Below are 23951 nucleotides of genomic sequence, written 5' to 3' on the forward strand. Positions count from 1 at the left end.
ACAGGAGCACTTGGATTGGTCCCCGGGCGCGGCCCCACACCACAGCCCATGTCTGCTCCCGGCTGCCCTTTGGGGGAAAGGACGACGGGATGAGTCAAGCGCAGAGAGGACATTTCAACTGGCGACCCAAAACATGTGTGTGTGTGTGTGTGTGTGTGTGTCCTATGTGTCGCCCATCTCGCATGTGTGTACGTTGCATGACGATGTAGCAATGTGCTACAAATAAAGACTTCTTCAAAAGTCCAGTTTCATTGTTCGCTGTTTAAAACAGGTGGATTGCTGTATCGTTCCAGGACACCCTAGAGAGAGAGAGAGTGTAAAAGGGCAGTTGATTTTGAGTGGTTGCCCTACTAGTTCACTAACGACGTCACACCCGGATGTGAATTAGAGCCTGCCTTGCCGATAATGGTGTAAAAGTCTCCTCTGTTCTGTCCGTGACTGTGACCGTTCTGGGTTCCTGATGACTTTGTCTCTAGAGTCCTCTTTTGTACGTGGTGAAAATCCCAGGTTTCAAATAGTCTCCCGAAATCCCCTCTCCTGAAGAAAGGAATGAACGAATAAATGAAGAGTATTTCAAAATCACTGGCTCAGCATATTACTTATCTACCCTGCCACATGTATGCATTTGTGTGCGTGTACGCATGCACATACGTGAGTGTGTGTGTGTACATGTGTATGAGAATGAGAGAGAGAGAGCGAGAGAGAGAGAGAGAGAGAGAGAGAGAGAGAGAGAGAGAGAGAGAGAGAGAGAGAGAGAGAGAGAGAGAGAGAGAGAGGGCCCTGTGCCCTGGAGGGAGTGACAATGTTGAATGGATTTTCCACATTATACAATAAAGACATATCACTTCTTCCCCATTCAGATGCCACACACACACACATGCACACTGGCAAATTCCTTTCCACACTCGTCCGCCTCCCTTTACCTTATCTCTCTCGGCCTTTATTGCCCTCACACAAAGCATTCCGAACAGAGCCTTGCCTTGCCTCTCTCTCTCTCTCTCTCTCTCTCTCTCTCTCTCTCTCTCTCTCTCTCTCTCTCTCTCTCTCTCTCTCTCTCACACACAAGCAGCCGGACCACATTCTCAAATTTCCGCAAACTGGCCTAATTAGCATATTGTCTGTAATTGAATTTGAGGAAGGGATTAAACAGGATACATTTTACAGTGCAATCAAAAACTAAAACAGTTTTTGACGGTTTATAATCGTGCAATGATTCAGTGAGTAACGCAAACGGTCTGTGATGTGATTAGCCTCCTTTTTTTTTTTTATCCAAGCAGCCCAGAATGTGTGTGTGTGTGGGGGGGGGGGGGGTTGTCGATGTTATCCGATGATATATCCATGCAGAGGGATCAAAGGCTTGCTTGGTGTTGTATAGGCTTGTCTAGAGCATGGTGCAAAAAGGTCAGGAATCTGCCCCCACCCAAGAAAAAAACCTCAGTGATGGATATAGTCAGCACAGTGAGTCTACATAATATAGGCTACAGTTCTTTTGTTTGTTCACATTTTCCAAACTACAGGCTAGATTGGTGACTGATGGGGAGTAGAAGTCCCCCATCAGTAGCAGCCAGACCCTGTATACCTCAATTTAAACCCTCCATTAGGCACAGTCCGGACTGGCCCCTACCCCTCGCTTCCTGCTCAAGTTATTAACGCCCTGCCTTGCTCTTATGATTCCATTACACAGGCAGTGTTTGCACTGTGGCAGTGACTAATGGATAGCCTTCGACTTTGTTTCTGTGCAATGTGCACGACGTGATGTACTTCAGCAGGCCTAGAAATGAGAAAGGGCGGAGAAATCACAAAGGCACTGTAAAACCAGATTCCGCGAGCGCCGTGCCACAGCCCTGTCGACTGATGCAGCCGAGGAGGTGCAGTATAGTGACGTGTTTCTGTTATTATATCCCCGAGAATGTATGGGGATATTATGGATTTAACGTGGTAACTCGAATACCTTTCATTCAAATCTTTTCAAATTTGAGGTGCCCATTTGTGACCAATAGACGATGAACCCTATTGACTTTGGTCAACCTGCAACCTTTCCTCTCGCGCCACCATCAGTCGAAGTTTGCGATTTTCCTATTAGTGTTATCTGGAATAGCTTTCATTGTAATCTTTTTTCAAATGTTCTGTGTGCGTTCACGACCCCTAGAGGTGACCCTGTGACCTTTCCCCTAGTGCCACCATCAGGCCGAACTTTCATTTCAGATGAGTATACCTCCTGGTGCGTCACCAGTCATACAGTCATGAAACTGGTATCCATAAATGTGTCTACTCATGCACAACGGCGTTGTCTTTTTTCAACTTTCTGGGGACTACAAACTCTTCAAATGTGTCATTTAAATTGTTGATGTCAATGTTGTCTGTGATGTCTGTTATAAAAAAGAAATTGGAATAAAAATTTTGATCCAAAAAAAAGATTTGTCATTTAGATAATTGATAGGCCAAACCATATGACCGCCATATCCAATCAGATTTTGGGAAAAAGCATGGTAAATAGGAAATGATATGTTTGCCTTACAATAACAAGAAGGCCTGTGAAGTTCCGAGTCATCTTGCCTCTGGCACCTCACGGCGCTATTCATATATTCAGAGTTCATTATATTGTTTACATTGCCTATTTTTACTTTTATACTGTACAATCATTTTATTGCCTGTATTTACTGTATGTCTTCTACTATTACCATGCCCATACCTGTACCTGTACCCCCCCCCCCCCCCATGCTGCTATGATGCCTGAAAATCCCCCAAGGAGATCAATAAAGGAATATCTTATTCCTATCTTATCTTATTCTCATGAAAACTAAAAACATCTACTTCTCAGTGGGTTACGGTCAAAAGGTGGATCGAGAATTCGGGCTGCTCTGGGATTCACTCGCTGGCGGTCACTGACAGCACATGGCCAGCTTGATCCATCCAGCCAGGACTGTCTATTGATTAATGGTTGTGCCAGCACACCTGCTAAATACTGTGGGGCCATAGCCCACATGGCTTGGTTGAATGGGATAAAACTAAAGCCTGTGGCTACACACAGCAAGAGCCCGGATTTATGGGCAATATGTGTTCTGTTCTGCTAAGAAATTACAGTCATGGAAAAGCATCTTAGTGTGGTGCTACAGTTGGCTTGACCTCTAAAAATCTTTACCCAAAGGGGAGAGAGCCAATCTGACAATAATATGACCTCCATTTCTTTTGTACAACATTGCCCCCTAAAGTTTTCTTGGTGTATTTCTCCAAGCCCCCCTGAGAGGTCCATGTCAGAGGACAATGGTGCGTCACAATATAGTGCAGTAATTTACCACCACCTGCTCCTGGCAAATTGACCACAGATACAGCTCTCCTGTATTACTCTGTCACATTCAATTTGAGAAAAGCACTGGGGAGCCACGGTTGTTAGCACACAGCATTTGACGGCCAGGGAGAGTGGGATCATGACCAAGAGAGATGGAGCAAGGAATGTGAAAGCAAGTAAAATGCAAAATAGAACGTTAGGGGAGAGTGAGAAAGGGACAAAGGGCAAATAGAAATGAGACAATCTGCACCTGGCTCGCTGATAACAAACAATGTAATCAAAAAAGTCAACCAACGAACACGATTCTTGTACCGGATCTCCTCTCTGGTAAACAAGAATACCCTGAAGACTCTTAACAGGAGCACTCATTCAAGGGTACTACGACTATGCTTGCACCTCGTGGTACCAAAGCACCCCAAAGGCACTAAAAACAAGATTATAAACATCACAAAACAAACTGGTCAGACTACTGCTTGATCTTACTCCTAGAACCCATCTCACCCCTGCCCATTTTGACAACCTAGGATGGCTTAGAGTAGCAGAGTACAGCAACTTGCTATGGGCCTGGTCTACAAGATACACTACACCACTAAGGTACCCAGGTACATGTCAACATACTTCCCAAAGGTCAGTGAATACCACAACCACAACACCCGAGGGAGTTCCACAAATCATGTCCAACCCAGATTCAGCTCAAACAAGGGACTAAACACGTTCCGCAATTATGCCACATCAATGTAAAAAATGTGAATCACTACCCGCCTTCAAAACCGCTCTGAAAGAGCACCTACGGGAGGCTGCAATTCGAAACTGGCCCCCGTAAATGTCTGAACCCCACTCCAACCCACCCACACCCTCCTAATGTGTTCCCTCCCACTCGTATGTATATATTTACTGTTAGGATCTGTTTAACATTACTGTATATTTGCATATCTTGTATGTCACAAATGTAACAGTATCTGTATGTCATGTATGTCATAAATGTCATGATTAGATTAGATGATTAGATTAGATTATTATATCTATATATCTGTATGGTGTGTATGTCATAAATGTCATTATGAATTGAAAATGGGGGAGCCTGATGTAAACAAGACGAAAGTCTTTCTCTGATCTGCATCCCCTTAACAATTGTGTGTATTGAGCTGTACTGTACCCATTCTGCAATCTGTTAATTAAAGTTTTCAATCAATCAATCAATCAATCAATCAATCAATCAAGCCTTAAGAATGCAGCCACATGAGATGTAGTACTAGTAGGCAAGTAGCCAATGCTGAGTTCTATGGTCCACTTGATTGATTGATTGATTGATTGATTGATTGATTGATTGATTGATTGATTGATTGATTGAAAATTGTATTAACAGATTGCAGAATGGGTACACAGTACAGCTCAATACACACAATTATGTTAAGCGGATGCAGACCAGAGAAAGACTTTCGTCTTGTTTACATCAGGGTCCCCCATTTTCAATTCATCTTAACATAATATGACATACAGATAGACAGTACTGCTACATTCTAGACATTTATGACATACCAGATTTACAAACACAGTACTGTTTGTGATACAAAAAGAGTATACAAAAGAGAGTATTGTAGTGCCGAGAGATGAGAGTCGGAGACGGTAGCTCGAGGTGGAGCGAACAGCATTTATTTATTATACATTTGACGACTCCCAATCCACTCCCAATCCATTTGTGGAGGTTCAATCCACCACTCTGACTAACTGTTTTTAAATTAAATAAATGCACACATACATGTATGAAACACTGTAGTATTGTTCACGAGGAGCCTATCCTACAGAGAACGCTGATTAGTGAAGCTTGAGCGCCCCCTGGTGTCAAAAGACTGGCGTTGTTATGTTTGACGTCCCTCGCCTTCCGTCATTCCTCCGACACGACGTATTGTTTTGGGAGCAAATTCTGGAAACAATCTAGAAGAAGAGAAAGCGGATTAAAAAAAAAAACGAGTTTCTTTACTACGCGAGGCACATCTACAATACACCATGGGTGAGTTATCGTATAGTCTAAAAGATACAGATTTGTATTCACGCTGTAATAAACCACACAAACCTATCGTCGGATAAATATGGTTTGTCAAACCTCCCGTCCCTGTTGTAATAGCTAATAGCTGCTAGCTAACCCTGGCTAACATTAATCCACCTACATTAGATTACCAATAGATGCCATATATATGTTATTCTAGCTGTCATCATATCCTACAACATGTTGGTTTGAAGAAAAGCAAAGACAAAGAGCAACATCTTGAGACAACGTTTGGTTTCAGTAGCTAAAGCTAACGTTAGCCCTATAACCAGTTAGCTAGTAGCTACAGTTCAGCTAACGCTACAGCTAACTAACCACATGGGCGCTGGGGCCAGTTAGCCAGCCAGCTAGTTAACACACGTAGCATATTATTGAGCTGTTTTGTTGCTATCAGATAACAGCACGTTATCTGATAGCAACACCCGTAAATCAGGGTCGTCGTGAGCGTTTGTTGACATGTGACACGACGAGCTCACCAGTTCAAGCTAACTTGCCAATAAACAAACAAACCCAAAGACGATGTTTCCCAGAACACTGTTTGTTGGGGAGGTAACGTTATGGGTCAAAACGACTGATGCTCTCTAACTAGGTAACGTGATGTATCTAACGTTACGCTGGGTGTAAATAACTGCATCATATTATTATCGCCCTCTCCCTGTCTATCTGTCCATTTCAATTCAATTCAATTGGGCTTTATTGACATGGGACACATACGTTTACATTGCAAAACAATCAAACAGAGAGTGTCTCTCTCTCAATTCAATTGAAAAAGCTTTATTGGCATGACATTTATGCCATGGCACAATTATGACATAAACAACACACAACATAACAATATAAGATCAAAGAAATACAGGAGATGGTGCGGTGGTGAGTAAAACATGGTACATGTATATATACAGTATATGTGTCCTACTGGTTGTCCCTTTTCTTGTGACATGAATTGACATATTTTGCAGCTAAAACTAACCCTCTCTCTCTCTCTCTCTCTCTCTCTCTCTCTCTCTCTCTCTCTCTCTCTCTCTCTCTCTCTCTCTCTCTCTCTCTCTCTCTCTCTCTGTGTGAGCAACATTATTGTTGGTGCCCTTGCTTTAGGCTGGGTATCCTTGCCTTGGGCCACCTTTGACAAGAGTTTACGTGCTACTTCAGCCGGCATGCCTGATTTAATCAGTCTGCATTACATGCATTTCTTCCACTCCTCTCCTCTCCCACTCCTTGGGGCCCTTCACCATAGGAGCTTCTGCTTCTCTGAAATAGCAGTCTAGGCATGCCAGTCTGCCAGGCTATTTCTGAGCTGGACAGCCCCAGCGTCAGCCAGCCTGCCCTGAGCACCAGTCTGTCCAGTTCACACACACAAGAAAGAATACAGCCAAGAGCATCCAGCCGCAATTTATGTGTGTGGCTGCCATGTATTATGCCTGTGGCCTGACCATCTGGACACCGGACGCATTCGTTTACTCACTTGCACACTTTTAATAATAATTTTATTTTCACAAATGTGTTAATGTTATGGCCCTTAAATCATATGACCTCACACACATACCTTTTCTTTTTTACACAAATGTGTTAACACATTGCCCGCCGGGGGTTATGCCCATCTAATGCCCCTCTCTGCCAGCGCTGTAAGTCTATGGAGATGTTTACCTTCTTTGCAGGGCTATCACTTTTTAAATTGTATTGCTATATTGACATTACTAATGGCCCATTCAACATCGATTATCTATTGTTCAGGATGTGGGAACGTTATACTTTTTCATTCATACATTGTTGTGTTAATACCTTCTAGAATATAAGTATGTTTTTAATCTTTTCTGCTGTAATTCCAAAAATGCTAGTTATAGGCCCAAACGCATTATATAGATTATCGATTGCCGTTTTGCCCCCTATACACGCTACACCAAAAAACTCAAATGTATATGATCGGTATACATTATGCCTCATGTGCGGAGGGGGGTCGTTTATAATTCCCCGATCATCAGTAAATGCTTTATGTAGGTTGGGTGATATATTGATCAGATGGTTTGCAAACAAGGAAACGCACAATCGGGTTGAAAATAACATTATATTCCTCTTACCGTGCGCCAATGAGACTGGCGGTGAAAGATCCCAAGTATACGACGCCGATCGCCTAGGTCCATTTCCGGTTTGTATCTCGCAATAAACGCCGAAATCATATCTATTATTACGTTTAGAAAGCGATCCATTATGTACATAGTATCTGTCGGGAGTCCCGCAACGACATGTGACTGCCGGAGGATTTTCATCGATGCACTGCTGGGCACATCCTGTCCTGAGTGTAACTCGCCCGACCATCCACCAGGCGGCGGTATTGAGCCGTCGTTGCAGTCACCTATAGGGTCCAGCTGCAGCACTGCGGGTGTATATATGAATACCATGGCGAGACTTCCGGTTACGCTACAACATGTAGCACACGCATTTTGCAATTGCTCCGCTCCCACTAACGCTAATTTCGTTTAAAAACATTATTTGGACAGTAAAGAAAGAGAATAGACCACATCGTATGTATTGTTAAGACCCTCTACTAACCATATCAAAAGACAATATGGTTAAAGGTGGAAAGAAGGCAGAGAAAATAACTACGGCAACTTCAACGGCGCAGGACGTAAAAAAACGAGATAGACGCGTCCTAACCGTCGCTGGTTCTGAGCCGACGGCGACAAGCTCCGAGGAGGAGAAGGAAGAGGACAACGTACCGGGATCATCGATTACGGTCCCCGAAAGAGAGTCAATAGAGACCAACATAAAAGAAGGTACAGATTCAAGCTCCGTGAGAGGGAGAGCAGCCAGATTTATGGATTCCAACGTCACTGCATCTATCTACCATATGCCGTCAACTGAAGGAAGCAGAAATCCACCCGATTTCAACACATTGTCTAACCTGATGGTAGAACAGTCTAACCTGATGAAAGAACAGTTAGAACAGTCTAACCTGATGAAAGAACAGATGGTAGAACAGTCTAACCTGATGAAAGAACAGATGGTAGAACAGTCTAACCTGATGAAAGAACAGATGGTAGAACAGTCTAACCTGCAGATTACACACATCAAGGCGCTCGAGGCAAACGTCAAGGCTAAATTCGATCGCATCGAGGCTAAATTCGATCACATCGATGAGAAATTAGAAGAAGTCAAGAAAGCGTTCGATGCACAGTCAGAGCGAATCATGACAGTGGAGATTTCGGTGACAGAAAACACAAAAGCAGTCAAGGCGAACGAAGGTATCATGACAGAGATGGGAGAAGAGATGGAAAAAGTTAAAGATGAATACCGGAGGGAAATAAAATTGCTTAAAAACGAAGTGATGGAGAGGCAACTAGAAACCCATCGTTACCACAGGCGGAATAACATCCGCATTGTGGGGCTTGATGAATCAGTGAACTGCGATGACATCAACTTTCCAAACGAGTTATCAACGATTTTGAATAACTCCGATCCAAACAAAGTGCCAGAAGTGGAACAAGTTTACAGAATTGGTTCCCAGGGGCAAAATATCAACGGGCCGAGAGTCATCATTGTCACTCTGCGGAAAACTACAACAAGGGATGAAATCATCAAATATGCTCGCAACCAACGTGGGAAGCTGAAGTATGGTGATAAACCAATATTTATCTACGAAGATTTGAGCAGAGAGGCCATCATCCGACGTCAACCATACAAAGTTGTGATGCAAAAGCTGTACACAGCCGGCCACAAGCCAAGGCTAGCGTATCCGGCGCTGTTATCATTCTTGGACAATAACGGCCGCAGGTCAGGTCCATTTACACCCTTTGATGCTGAGGATTTCCTGATTCAAAATGCAGCAAATAACCCAAAGCATGACGGAAATGCCGGAATCAGTTAAGCCTCTCTCTAAATATATACCAGTGTTGGAATGACTTTATTGTGTTCATCAATGAGGTCATTCCACCAGTGTTGGAATAACATTGCTGTGTTCATCAAAGTAGCAAACGATATGCAAGTCGTCTATAACAATGTGTACTGTGTATAATACGATTCATAATACATTATAATTTCAGTCTCTGGTCTCTGAGGGGACAAATAAATATCAATGCAAAAAGATCTATCTGGAATATTCTGGGTTTATCGCTCAAATGCCCTGGGTCTCTTAGATCATTCTGGAATGTAAAATAGTCTAGGCACTAGTATATTCTACAACCTTCTAGAATATAAGGCACCATGACAACGAAGCATACAACTCTAACAATAACATTCGGTGTGCATACACATAGCATATATAAATTAAATGAAGTGCAATCAGCCCTTAATAATACTTTAAAATTATCCACACATAAACGTATGAGCACAGCAAGGTTATTCTAACAATTTAAGTAATCACTCCATTAAAGGCACATTGAAGCGCTAAAAGGCGCTGCTTTTCTATCTTATCTAATCAGCTAAATCGGTTCTAGTGGCTTCTCCACGTTGATAATTATTTATCTCTTATTCATTATCTATATCTTTCCATTGATTTTTATTTTATTAAATTTTTTCTTCTCATCACCCTATATTTTTTAAATATAATTTAACTTACATTGTTCTTTTCCAATGTTCTTCACATTAAGGTGTCAATATTACTATATATTTTTTAAATATATTGTAACTTACATTATTCTTTTCCAATGTTCTTCACATTAAGTGTCAATACTGATCTACAATCTTTTCCCTTTTTTTTTTTTTTTTTCCCTCACACGTTGGTGGAGGGTTCAAAGGAATATGTCGATAAAGGTTTATTCTCTTTTTATTTTATTTTTTATTTTTATCTTTAGGTTATTTATCACAATACTTCATTACAGTAAGGGAAGGTGCAAGACCAAAAGCGACATTCTATTGCAATAGAATGGAAATGTTAGATCCTATGGCAATGAGCATAGGAAAATTAGGATTACAATGGCTGCGGTTACATGGTGACTTTTAATTCCGAATTATAACTTCGGAATCAAATCATTCGGATGTAAAAAAAAATCATGCAAGTTTACATGTCAAATCTTAATTCCGACAAGGTGTTTACATGAAAGTCACTGTCTAATCGGGAGTTTTCGAGTCATCGTAAGGTTTGGGGTTGGGAAGGCTTCTGATTGGGTAAACGTAAACAGGATGTTAACGTCATTACGTTTACCAGAAGTAAACAAACCAGCTGCGACCGGTATTCTCAGCTACTGTGCTAGCGTACCAAACAACATTAACCAGACTCTCGGTGTGTCTATTCTGCTAACGTTAAAGGCCTCTAAATGCTACAGCAACTTCAAAGCAACTGCACCACAACATCGACAAAGCAAAGGTGTTGCAGGCCTTTATGCTTCTGCAACATCGACGCACAGCCTATGTAACATTGTACCCCGTATGTAGCAACCCATTGATAACAAGCAGACAAATAAGCATAATTTTTACTTCCGGGCGGGGGGTTTCAAAATAAAAGCGACGTCTAAAAGCACCGTAAATACGTTTATTCTTTACAATATCTAACGTTACACGAACCTAAACTAATCTAAAGTTAGTTTAGGTTCGTGTTAACGTTAGATAATGTACAAAATAAACCTATTTACGGTGCTTTTAGACTTCGCTCTTTTATTTTGAAATCCCCCGACGGAAGTATTATAGTGTCTGTTGCTAGCAGCTTGACTTTTGCCGGCCGGTTCTGTGCTTTTTCTAGCTAACGTTACGTATCATCATTAGTTTCCAAAGGAGAGGAGAGAAAGACCGCGGCTCACATGCAGCTCAAACTACCTGTTGGAATAAATTAATTGATTGATGTTTAACTTGTCCCTGTGTGTGTCCAGTCATTTCGACTAGCAAACGTTGTATCTAACGTTACCTCAGGATACCATTGTATGTAGCTATTTTGTGGATAGCATTTTGTATAGCATCAATACTAGCTGGCTGGCTACAGCTTTATTTACTAAATTATGGAGGCTTTTTAATCATCAAGGTAAGAGAGGATTTGTCATGATCAACTGAAGGCGTATGCTATGGAACAATATGTGCCCCTGTTCGCGATCATCTATGTGTACAGTAGCCTATGCGCGATCATGCGCAGAAAGACCGGGGGGAACTAATTCCGAAAAAGCGTTTACATGGACAGAAAAAGCTTTAATTCGGAATGATAAACGGAATAAACCGGCCACTTACATCGGAATGGATTTTATTTCGGAATGGCCATTTTCATTCGGAATTAAGTATTTTCAGATGTTTACATGATAACTTTAAATAGGATTTAACGTTAATTCCGAATGAAAAGGGGAATAAACTGTCCATGTAAACGCAGCCAATAACATTCGGTGTGCATACACATAGCATATATAAATTAAATGAAGTGCAATCAGCCCTTAATAATACTTTAAAATTATCCACACATAAACGTATGAGCACAGCAAGGTTATTCTAACAATTTAAGTAATCACTCCATTAAAGGCACATTGAAGCGCTAAAAGGCGCTGCTTTTCTATCTTATCTAATCAGCTAAATCGGTTCTAGTGGCTTCTCCACGTTGATAATTATTTATCTCTTATTCATTATCTATATCTTTCCATTGATTTTTATTTTATTAAATTTTTTCTTCTCATCACCCTATATTTTTTAAATATAATTTAACTTACATTGTTCTTTTCCAATGTTCTTCACATTAAGGTGTCAATATTACTATATATTTTTTAAATATATTGTAACTTACATTATTCTTTTCCAATGTTCTTCACATTAAGTGTCAATACTGATCTACAATCTTTTCCTTTTTTTTTTTTTTTTTCCCTCACACGTTGGTGGAGGGTTCAAAGGAATATGTCGATAAAGGTTTATTCTCTTTTTATTTTATTTTTTATTTTTATCTTTAGGTTATTTATCACAATACTTCATTACAGTAAGGGAAGGTGCAAGACCAAAAGCGACATTCTATTGCAATAGAATGGAAATGTTAGATCCTATGGCAATGAGCATAGGAAAATTAGGATTACAATGCTCAGGTTGGGCAATCCGGTGGACCATGGGAGAAAGTCAATCGCGGAGGATGTGTTCTTGGAACACAGGCATGTTCGACTTTCTGGGAGAGGGGAAAATAGGGGATTTTTATTTGTATATATATATGTTTTTAAGCTCAGCTCTCAACGGGACCTCATTAATTGGATGTGCATCTATTGTAGCTTCATACTCCAGAAACATTACCAAAAACTACACGAAAACATGCATAGACTATGGCTAGTTTGAATATAATGGTATGGAACACCGGTGGGATAAACAAACAACACAAGCGCAAAAGCGTGCTTACACTGATGAAAAAAGAACATGTGGACGTGGCACTATTAAGCGAAACGCACATTTTAGAGGGAGACATAAATACGTTAGCGGATAACATATACCATAATATTGGTCACTCTTCTTTTGCTACGAGAACTAGAGGGGTAGCCATAGTCGTCAGACGCAAATTAAATATCGAATTGAAAGGGGTATGGTCGGATGCTGAGGGGCGCATAACTATAGCTAGGATTATACACAATAACAGGAAAATTGCATTGGCAGCGGTATATGCCCCGAATTTGTACGAAGTGGGTTTCTTCACTTCACTAACAGGAGAAATGTTAAACCATCCCGAGTACTCATACATAATAGGTGCGGATTTTAATGCCATTTGGAACCCAAGGATGGACAAAACTTACCTTTCCTTCTCCAGCGAACAAAAGAATTCATCTAAAGCATTAAAAGATTGGTCGAAATCAACAGGAGTAACTGATTTATGGCGTTCACTTAACCCCATGACCCGCAAGTACTCCTGTCGTTCGGCGAGACACAACACACTATCCAGAATTGATTACGTCTTTGCATCCCCGAGAATATTTGATAAATACGAAGTGGAAATGACACCCAATGCGCTATCAGATCACTGCTACTTAATCCTGAAAGCAACATTTGGTACATTATCTACCCGGGCCCCAAGATGGCGTTTTAATTCGATGCTGCTTAACAACAAGGAATTCATTACACAAATTAAAGAAGCTCTCACAGTATTCCTACAAGTTAATGCTAACTCGGTGCAAGATCCCAGAATATTATGGATGTCGGTAAAGAGTATGATCAAGGATTTCTCGGATAGATTTACCTCCATATTGCGCAAAAATCAAAACACAAAACTGTCTGAAATGGAAACGCTTTACTCAACGCTTTTTAATTCTTTAAAATACAACAACTCTACTAGACTAGATAACCAAGTTAACATTCTAAAGACCGAGATCAAAGCAATGTACAGACAAAAATCGGAATTGCAAATACGCAGCACTAGACAACAGCAGTACTTCCAAGGTTCTAAACCTAGTCACCTATTAGCCATGCGACTAAGAATTAATGCAAAATTTGCAGATATAACTGCCATTAGGAAACAACAAGCTCTAGTAACAGAACCCAAAATAATAAACGATACATTCAAAGAATTCTACTCCGATTTATATAACTCAGAAACGACCCTTGATCAAGACAAATTAGACACATATCTTAATCAAATTACTCTCCCTAAACTTACGGATGAAGACGCTAAACAGTTAGAAGTACCGATCACATTAGAAGAACTCAAGAAGGCCATATCCGGAATGAAAAACGGCAAAGCTCCGGGAATTGACGGTATCCCATCAGAAATGTACATTTCTTGCTGGGACATATTTGGACCCTTATTACTAAATATGATCTTATACTCAGTCAAAGAGGGAAGCTTCATAGAACACCAAAATACCGCACTCATTTCAGTTCTTCACAAAAAAGACAAAGACCCCACTGAATGCGGTAGTTACCGTCCTTTAAGCCTCCTCGGAACCGATGTCAAACTGTACTCTAAGATATTAGCCATCAGATTGCAAAAGCATATGACGTCTTTAGTTCATACGGACCAAACAGGCTTTATAAAAGGTCGCCTGATCAATGATAACATAAGGCGAATACTGCACGTACTAGATACAGACAAAGAGGACATCACACCTAAGGCGATACTATCCCTGGATGCTATGAAAGCATTTGACAGGTTGGAATGGTCGTTTCTATGGGCAGTATTGGAAAGGATGGGGTTAGGAAAAGGTTTCATTGATATGATTAAAGTACTATACAAGGACCCATCGGCCATGATTACAACAGGCACAATCATCTCCAAAATCTTTCCGGTATCACGCTCTGCCAGACAGGGTTGCCCTCTTAGTCCCGGACTATTCAATTTATCATTAGAACCTTTAGCACAATATATAAGACAATCCCAATCCATAGAACCAATCGTAATCAAGGGCACACAACAAAAAATTAGTTTATATGCGGACGACGTAATATTGTTCATGCAAAACCCCAACACCACATTGCCTCATCTGCTCAAGTTGATTGAGAACTTTGGTGATTTATCGGGATTTAAGATAAATTGGCCGAAGTCGGCTTTCCTTCCACTTAACACCCCTGCAAAAAAAGATATAACCCTCCCAGGTGCGATACCGATGGTAAAACATTTCAGATGCTTGGGAGTGGAAATATTCCCCACCATAAGACAAACGGTGAAGCACAATTACACAAAAATACAGAACAAAATCAAGGACGACCTGGACAGGTGGGCAAAACTTAAAAACTCAGTACAGGCAAGGGTATCAATAGTTAAGATGGATGTATTACCAAGAATCAATTTCTTCAGCTCAATGCTTCCGTTACCTCCTCCAGAGGGCTACTGGAAAAGATTACAAACCTCCACATACAAATTTATTTGGAATAACAAACCACCTCGCATAAAAAGATCCACCGCACAGAGAAGTAAAGCAGACGGTGGCATGGCAGTCCCAGATTTTTTACAATATTTTAATGCCTTCACATTAAGACCATTGAAGAAGATATGGTTTGACCCCGAGGCTTTGGTATCTTGGAGAAAATTAGAAGAAAACATAGTAGCCCCACAGAGATTGAAAGACATAGCATACACTAAACTTTCAATCAAGCATTGTGAGCGAGAATTTGGCCCAATAATAACCCATGCAATCAGGACATGGCGGGAAACTCAAAGGAAATTTCCTAACAATCAAGTATGGCATAATCACACTCCCATATTCAATAACAATGCTCTCTTAATGGGAAAACGACCTATAAGATTCCCTGTATGGGAAGAAAGAGGCATACACTCATTAGGGGATATTTTTAATAACAAGGGCCTCTGTAGTTATGTCGAAATATGCATAAAGTTTAACCTCACCGAGTCCACATGGCTTTTTTACATACAGTTACGACTTTGTATGAGATCTCACGGTGTTCCATTACACATACCAATTGAACACCACAGATACCACAAATTTTTCTATGACAGAGATACATTGGGAGGTTTTGTATCAGGTTTTTATTCACAATTACTAACGTCCTCGTACGAAACCCTTCAACTAGACAATGTCTGGAGGAGGGATATACCAGACCTGGAAAATGACTTTGATTGGCAAGGAGCCTGGGCAAATGTCCGACTTACATCAAGGAACCCGGATCATCAACAAATCAATCTGAACTATATTCACAGGACATACTTGACTCCTATAAGGCTGTGCAAAATGGGGCTTATACAAGACTCCAAATGCTCCCAATGTACAAATGGGGACGAAGGAACATTTATGCACATGTATTGGGACTGCCCACCAGTTAAGGCATTCTGGGAAGATGTGTCCCAACAATTATCAATACTCGTATTTTGGAATATACCTGTACACCCCGCGGTATTGCTATTGAATGATGTTTTTGAGTTTGCAGTGAACCCACAACTAAAAAGATTGGTTTTATCGGGTATCACAGTAGCTAAAAAACTGATTGCATCACGTTGGTTTCAACCGGAAAAAATTTGCCGGAAAGTGTGGTTTCTTACATATCTTGATGTGATATATCAAGAAATATCAACAGCAAGAATTCTAGGGCTCAATGAATCCAAAATGTTAATGTGGTTAGAAGTGGTGGAGAGAATAAAAGCTAGCCTATAATGGTGATGTCTGGTTAGGAGTGAGGGATAATGGAGGTACTATCCAAGAGGGGGTCCGGGAGGGGGGGATTTGAGCTGGAGCATATGTGTGTAGGGTTTTAGAAAATAGGTATTCGGGGTATATTATATACTAACATTTATATAATTGTAACTTCACTGGATATACACGGTATACGGTTAAAATGTTATTATTGACTATTTTTGTTTTATCCTGTTTCTGTACTTGCATATATTTTAACCACCTTTACTGAAAGTTTCATTATACATTGTGTGTTGAGTACTGACTTTTAATAAGTTTTGTTTTGCAATAATAAAAAAAATTAAAAAAAAAAAAAAATGAATACCATGGCGAAAAAATTAAATATTGATCTCAATAACGCTGGACAGCGTGGTCTGGCGCTCAACGCAGGTCGCCAATAACGCTGGAAAGCGATTTTGGCGCACAATGTGTTAATGCTATGGCCCTTAAATCATATGACCTCACTCACTAGTCTACCTATTTATTTTGTACACAACTTTGTTAACGTTAAATCATATAACCTCAATTTAGGCTACTTGTTTTTATTTATTTTTTTACCTCAGAGACCCCTGGTGTCATGATGTGGTCCTTTAGCATCAGCATAGCAGGAGGTTTGAGTAGGAGCTGGTTATTATGCATTCAATACCAATACCACAACAATTGGCCAGGTCTTGCTCGAAAAAGAGATCTTTGATCTCAAGTGACTACCTGGTAAAATAAAGGTTAAATACCATTCTCCATACCTCATAATCATGGTTGTGTCACATTGTAAATAGCTTTGTGTTTGTGTCAATCAAGTCATCTTGGGTACTGCAGTAACGCCGGTAGTAACTGGCTGTGAACATTTCAGAATTTGGTACCATTTTTCTCAACACCTTTCGGTACTGGGGTAGTACACTATACTTGGTGGCACAGTTTTTCGTAGCCGTGTTTGCACGACTCTGTGCTACAGTTTGACTGAGTCGTGAGTCGTGACACTTCAACACATGCCTGGAGGCAGAAGCATTTAATCTATTCCCTTTTCACCTCACACCCATCATCCCAATTTAGTCGTTGTGCCAATTCCCTTCGTGGTAGTTGCGCTGCCCTACTGTCGGTCTGGGGAGGGTGTTGATTATCGCATGACTCCTCTGATACATGTGGAGTCGCCAGCCGCTTCTTTTCACCTGACAGCGAGGAGTTTCACTGGGAGAGAGCGTGACGTGTGCAGAGCTTCACACTATCTCCCCCAGATCCCCTCCCTGCTGAACAGGCCACTTGACTCGACTGACCTGTAGGAATTGTTATTGCAACGACCAGCACTCATACCCCACCGGTTTCCCACCCTCGAACACTGCCAATTGTGTTCGTAGGGACGACTGACCAAGCCAGAGGTACTGCCGGGAATTTAACCCGGGTCTCTGTGGTGGTAGGCAAGTGCTTAGATCTCCACACCACCCAGCTGCCCCACTTAATCTATTCCAATTTCCTTCATCTATTCCAATCACCACTGGTGTCCAAAGACTCCCTTCCCCAGAAATAGTCATGATGAATTGTCTGTTCGCCAGCTCTGTTTTCATGACCACACGCTTCTACTCTACTTGGCACATGCACACAACGACAACATCATGTCCAATAACCTGGTTCAGCAAGGGTCGAGAGAGTTTCGCCAGGTGTTGTGTTGGGCATTATTTCATCGCAATGCATATGCGGCAAGTTGAGTAGAAGCGATTGGTCACGAAAACGCAGAATTTGTGAACAAACCAATTATTATGGACAGAAAAAACGAATATGAGGAAAGGAGGCTTTGTACATGCCGAGTTTTTGGAGAAAATTGGAATAGATTAAGTGCCTCTAGGCACCTGTTGAAACAACGTGTCCGATTTTAAAGTTAACCGATCCACAACTCTATTACAGTTACTCTGTAGTAGTAGTAGGGCTGGGCGATATGACGATATTATATAAATATCGGGTACAGTTCATTAACGATACACTTTTTAAACGTATCGTGGATATCGTGATGTTTTGCCCAAGAGGCTTGTGTTGCGTCAATCTGGTCCACACGTTGACACTTTTGAACAGCGCCGCCCCACACACACTACTGCATCAAAAGTTACTACTTATGATAACAAAGGCATTCGTTTTGTGGCATTGACGTTATATAGTTACACTTTCAATAACATCAGCGTATTTACATAGCAACGACCGAGGTCGACCTAGATATAGCAAGCATTAGCCGTTCATATCTCAGCCCGTGCTGACTCCGTTGTGCCCATTCTGCGGTCTGTTAATAACGTTTTCAATCAGACAGATGTATGGAAATGCTTTTATTATAACATCCGTTACAGTAAAATCATTATGCCTCCAGTCGTTTAGTCATTCTGCAGAGCTAAAAGGTAAAAGTCGGCCGCGGCGAGCTACCGCTGCCATTGTTGTCTTCATTGAGCTCTCCAATAGCGGAAGTAAAAAATTAATACGCGCTTGCCGATTGGTGCTAAGAACAGCAGGGCGGGTGCAAGCGATGTGACGTAATTGGCAGACGCGACTGTCAATCAAACTGATTCTGTTTGCCGACTGAATGAATATAAATGTTATTAACAGATTGCAGCATAGGTACAATACAGTACAGCTCAATACAACAACAGTCAACAGTGGACTGGAGGATGCAGACCAGAGAAAGACTTTCGTCTTGTTTACATCAGGGTCCCCCATTTTCAATTCATCATATTTCGTATCTAAATCATATAATATCTCATTGCTAAATATATGCAATATATAATCTAATAATCCAATAATCTAAATCTAATATATAATATAAAAATGCTAAATGCATGGGTATTTTATTTTGTCTTTAATGTTAGCTTGCAAACTCAAATACTGTCTTGGTAAGCCTCATAATGAATTGTTTGGGGGAAAAAAAGAAAAACATCGTGATGCGTATCGTGTATCGCCGAAAGGTCAGAAAATATCGTGATATCATATTTAGGCCATATCGCCCAGCCCTAAGTAGGGGTGGGAATCACCAGTTTCATCATGATACGATACGATATCGATTCTTTGGACAACGATACGATATTTGCCGATATCACAAAGTCTCTCACGATACAATACGATACGATTAGATTCAGGTGCCTGCGATCGATATGAGATGATATCATATGCCCATTTAACACAATCAGTTATGAGACTCGCCACAGGATTTTCAAAATAAGAGTATCGATATGAATCGATCTTATTACATCGCATCGATCCGATTCGATCGTTGATAATTACATCGATGTATCGATCTGGATCGATGTATCGTCCCACCCCTAGCCCTAAGTAGTAGTTGTGTTCACACAGCTACTTTTTGCTATAGCTAAGCCCTGGGTTTGAGTGTTGTTGTTTGTCCCCACCCAACCCCTTTCTGCCCTGTCCTGGGTGACGCAGGGCTCTGACGAGAGCTCTGCCCTGGTCCGGTGGCATGACTGCATAAATGCTGAGGATGGGCAGTTTGTGGGCCATGTGGGCGTGGCCGAATCATGCTAACTCTGCGATTAACTCCCCTGAATAAAGACGTTTGTTCTGCCTGCCAGCTGACTGGCTGAAGAATAGCTTAGCGCACTCTGTCACGCGCACATGTGTATGTGTGTAGTGTGTGTGTACTGTGTACACACACACACGCAAATAGCCGATGTATTTTTAGGCTATGCTGTCCAGCTCAGTTTAAGTGAGCTTGTTTATAAAAGGGATGAGACTTATAAATACATTGACCCCTCACCAATGTTTCATCATCTCATTATTAGGCTAGTTTCAGCTTTGAGGAGAAACATAGGACTGTGTCTATCCTCTCTAGACACACCTCAGTTTAGACAATGTTGCCTGATATCGGTTTGTATGCGACTACCAGGTCCCTATAGCAGGGTTGGGCAACGGTACTGGTTCAGAAGGTTCAGACAGTGTCTCTGAAACTGGGATTAGAAGTACAGATGGATGGATGAATTAATAGATAAATAGCCTAATTATTTTAATAGATATTGGAAAGGTAGTCTAGCTTCTGGTATAGATCAGTGTTATATAGGCTAATAGTCACATTCACGTCAGAGTTTATCTCCTTGTAAGTGTTTTAATGAAATTCACACCCATAAAGGTTGAAAAATGCCCAACTAAAAACTAGTTAATGTGGCTATAGAAGCACAAAAAAAATGACTAAAAGATAACTCCCTACTCTGCCCTACAGAGCCATCAGCAAGTCCAGCCAAGGATAACTACAGGATGAACCGCTACAAGAACAAAGCCTTGAACCCAGAAGAGATGAGGCGCAGGAGAGAGGAGGAGGGCGTCCAGCTCAGGAAACAGAAACGAGAACAACAGGTACAAGGTCATCCCACCCACCACTACACATCCTACCTTTATAACCACACATCCTAGCTTTATAGTTATCCCACTACACAGCCTAGCTTTATTACCACACATTCCATCTTTATAACCACATATCCCAACGTTATAGTCATTCCACCACACACCCTACCTTTATAACCACACATCCTAGCTTTATAGTCAGATCACATGACACATCCTACCTTTTATAGTGATCCCACCACATATCCTAGATTTATAGTAATCTCATCACACATCCTACATTTATAACCACACATCCTAGCTTTATAGTTACCCCACTGGCCACTACACATCCTAGCTTTATAATCATCCCAAAACACATCCTTCCTTTATAACCACACATCCTAGCTTTATAGTACTCCCTATACTCCCCTAGCCTTCCCTGACTCACTCTGACTCTTGCCTTGTTTGTTTTGACGTGTTGTTCTGTTTCCTTGTCTGTCCGTTGGTTGTTTATATTTTCTATTTATTTTATACTTTAGGAGCACTTTCTCTTCTTTTTTAGTAGGGATGCACCGATATGAAAATTGGCCGCCGATACCGATACCGATTGTTCAACTAACACTATCGGCCGATACCGATACCGATACCGATATTTGTATATAAGTATTTGTAAATTTTTTTTTTTTTTTTTCTTTTTAAATTTTTTTTTTTTTAATGAAACTACTGTATATTTGTATGTGTGTTTGTATTTGTAGGCCTCTTTACTTACTTAAAAAAAGGAAACATCAAGAAATATGTTTATGGTATCACTATCTCTCTCCCAGTATCGTCTTGCGGCCTGCAGAGGGATACTATTTTCTCAACCAGAGCTTTCAACCAATGCAATGGAACCATTCTTGCGGCCTGCAGCAGGATACTATTCTCTCAACCAGAGCTTTCAACCAATGCAATGGAACCATTTTGATTGACAGTCGATTCGGCCAATTACGCCACACCGGTGACCGCTAGCACCCACCTCCTGCTGTCCTTACCACCAATCGGCAAGCGTTTATAAATTTTTCTACTTCTGGGCATTCTGTTTGCGAGAGCAGAACACACTTAGCTACGTTAGCTGCCCGGCCCGCCGACCGGCGCTCCACGCATGACCAAATGAGACATAATGATTTTACTGCAACAAATGTTATAATAAAACAAAGCCTTTCTATACATTTGTCTGGTTGAAAACTTTATTAACAGATTGCAGAATGTGTAGTTGGGTACGGAATGAGCAACGGAATGGAACCGAGCTATGAACGTACTAACGGAGTAATGCCTTGTTTACTGCTATCTTCGGGTAAATAATATGCTTGTTATTGAACGTGTAACACTTCATTTTAACAGCAGATACTTTCTTAAATGCCATCTTCCCGAGAGAGGGTGTTGACGGGGAGTTGTGTTATTAATAGCATTGAACAGCTAACCGAAAGCTAGCGTTAACTATTGTTAAAGGTTTAGCCATAACGTTACCTTGGCTAAAGTTGCGGCTATTCATAATGCAGCAATAATGACTGCAGACCTGCAAGCAAAGTACAGCAAGTTGACAAAGGAGTATTCCAACGCAAAATCACATTTTCACCAGTAACGTTAGTCTTGCATCTAATAGCTAATAACGTCGGCCCGCCGACCGGCGCTCCACGCATGACCAAATGAGACATAATGATTTTACTGCAACAAATGTTATAATAAAACAAAGCCTTTCTATACATTTGTCTGGTTGAAAACTTTATTAACAGATTGCAGAATGTGTAGTTGGGTACGGAATGAGCAACGGAATGGAACCGAGCTAATGAACGGACTCGGAGTAATGCCTTGCTGCTATGGGTAATAATAATATGCTGATGTTATTGTCCGTGTAACACTAACTATATAACGCTAATGCCACAAAACGAATGCCTTGTTAATCATAAGTAGTTACTTTGATGCAGTAGATTGTGTGTGTGTGTGTGGGGGACGGCGGGCGTTGTGCAGGTAGATCGCGCGAGTGAACTTTTTTTTTTTGCCTTTTGACGCTACACAAATTGATGGGTATTTATCGGCGACGGCACATTTGAGCTTATCGGCCGATAGGCCGATAGCAGTCAACAAGGCACTTATCGGCCGATACCGATACCCGACCGATATATCGGTGCACCCCTATTTTTTAGCTATGCAACTCACTGTGAAGCACTTTGGTTGACAAGTGTCATGTTTAAATGTGCTATACAAATACATTTGATTGATTGATTGATAGATAGTCATCCCACCACACATTCTACATTTGTAACCACACATCCTACCTTTTTATAGTCATCCCACCACACATTCTACATTTGTAACTAACCACACACCCTACCTTTTTATAGTCATCCCACCACACATTCTACATTTGTAACTAACCACACACCCTACCTTTTTATAGTCATCCCACCACGCATTCTACATTTATAACCACACGCAGGGCTCTACGCTAACCTTTTCCCCAAGGAGCACATGTGCTCCTAAATGAAAAAAATTAGGAGCACACAAAGAAATTTAGGAGCACACACAAATATTTAGGAGCACAGTGAAAATATTTCAAGTAACAGAGTTTATTTTTTTTTCAAAAATAAATGTATATTTGTACTGTGCGTGCATGTGCAAACGGGACACACATCTGTGCAATACCACATACCACCAAAGTCACTGGCCCACTGTGTGTGTATCTGCGTGTGCAAACGGGAATGGGACACAGACATTTTAACTATTAAGTGATTAATGCCTACTGTGGCAAAGTTGTAGCCAACAACTAGGCCTAATAAGAAAGGCAGTGACATTGAACAAAAAGGAGACACTGGCATTACCACCAGGGCCATCAGTAGAGGGGACTGTAAGGTGCCCTTTCGGTATACTACCTTTGCTAAAACTGTGTTCTCTGTTAAAGGTGGTAACTACTGGAATAGCCTACCAGTTGTGATTAGAGAGTGCTCCACATACTCCATGTTCAAGACCCATCTTAAACTGCATCTTAAGGCAAACCAGAACTGTGATCATTTTTAATCTGATTTAGTTTATGTAACTTGTTTCTTGTTTTTATCGTTGATTGTCACCATGCTTTTACCCTAAGCAGGCTATTTATTTATTGAAAGAGTTTTGCTGTCTCCTGGTGTAAATTACCGGTAGCTCTTGCTACAACCCTGCATGTTTACATTTTGTATTTTGTACTTGATGTTCATTAACATGTGCTGTCCCTATCAAATAAACTATCAAATAAACTATCAAATCAAACTACTGCTACAAAAGTAACAGTGACTTAACTTTAGCTTTT

General features: G+C 41.0%; 1 protein-coding gene across 1 annotated transcript in view; it reads left to right on the top strand.

The window, feature by feature from the left end:
- The first annotated feature begins 5183 nt into the window (after positions 1-5183).
- The window catches only part of kpna6 (karyopherin alpha 6 (importin alpha 7)), a 36376-nt gene continuing 17608 nt past the window's right edge, over positions 5184-23951 (top strand). Inside the window, exons 1-2 of the mRNA XM_084312214.1 lie at positions 5184-5300; positions 20526-20659. Coding sequence (XP_084168340.1) covers positions 5297-5300; positions 20526-20659 — 138 coding nt within the window. The 5' untranslated portion in view covers positions 5184-5296. The remainder of the gene's footprint in view (positions 5301-20525; positions 20660-23951) is intronic.

Source organism: Notolepis coatsorum (assembly GCF_963971535.1).
Source record: "Notolepis coatsorum genome assembly, chromosome: 4".
Lineage (NCBI taxonomy): Eukaryota > Metazoa > Chordata > Actinopteri > Aulopiformes > Paralepididae > Notolepis > Notolepis coatsorum.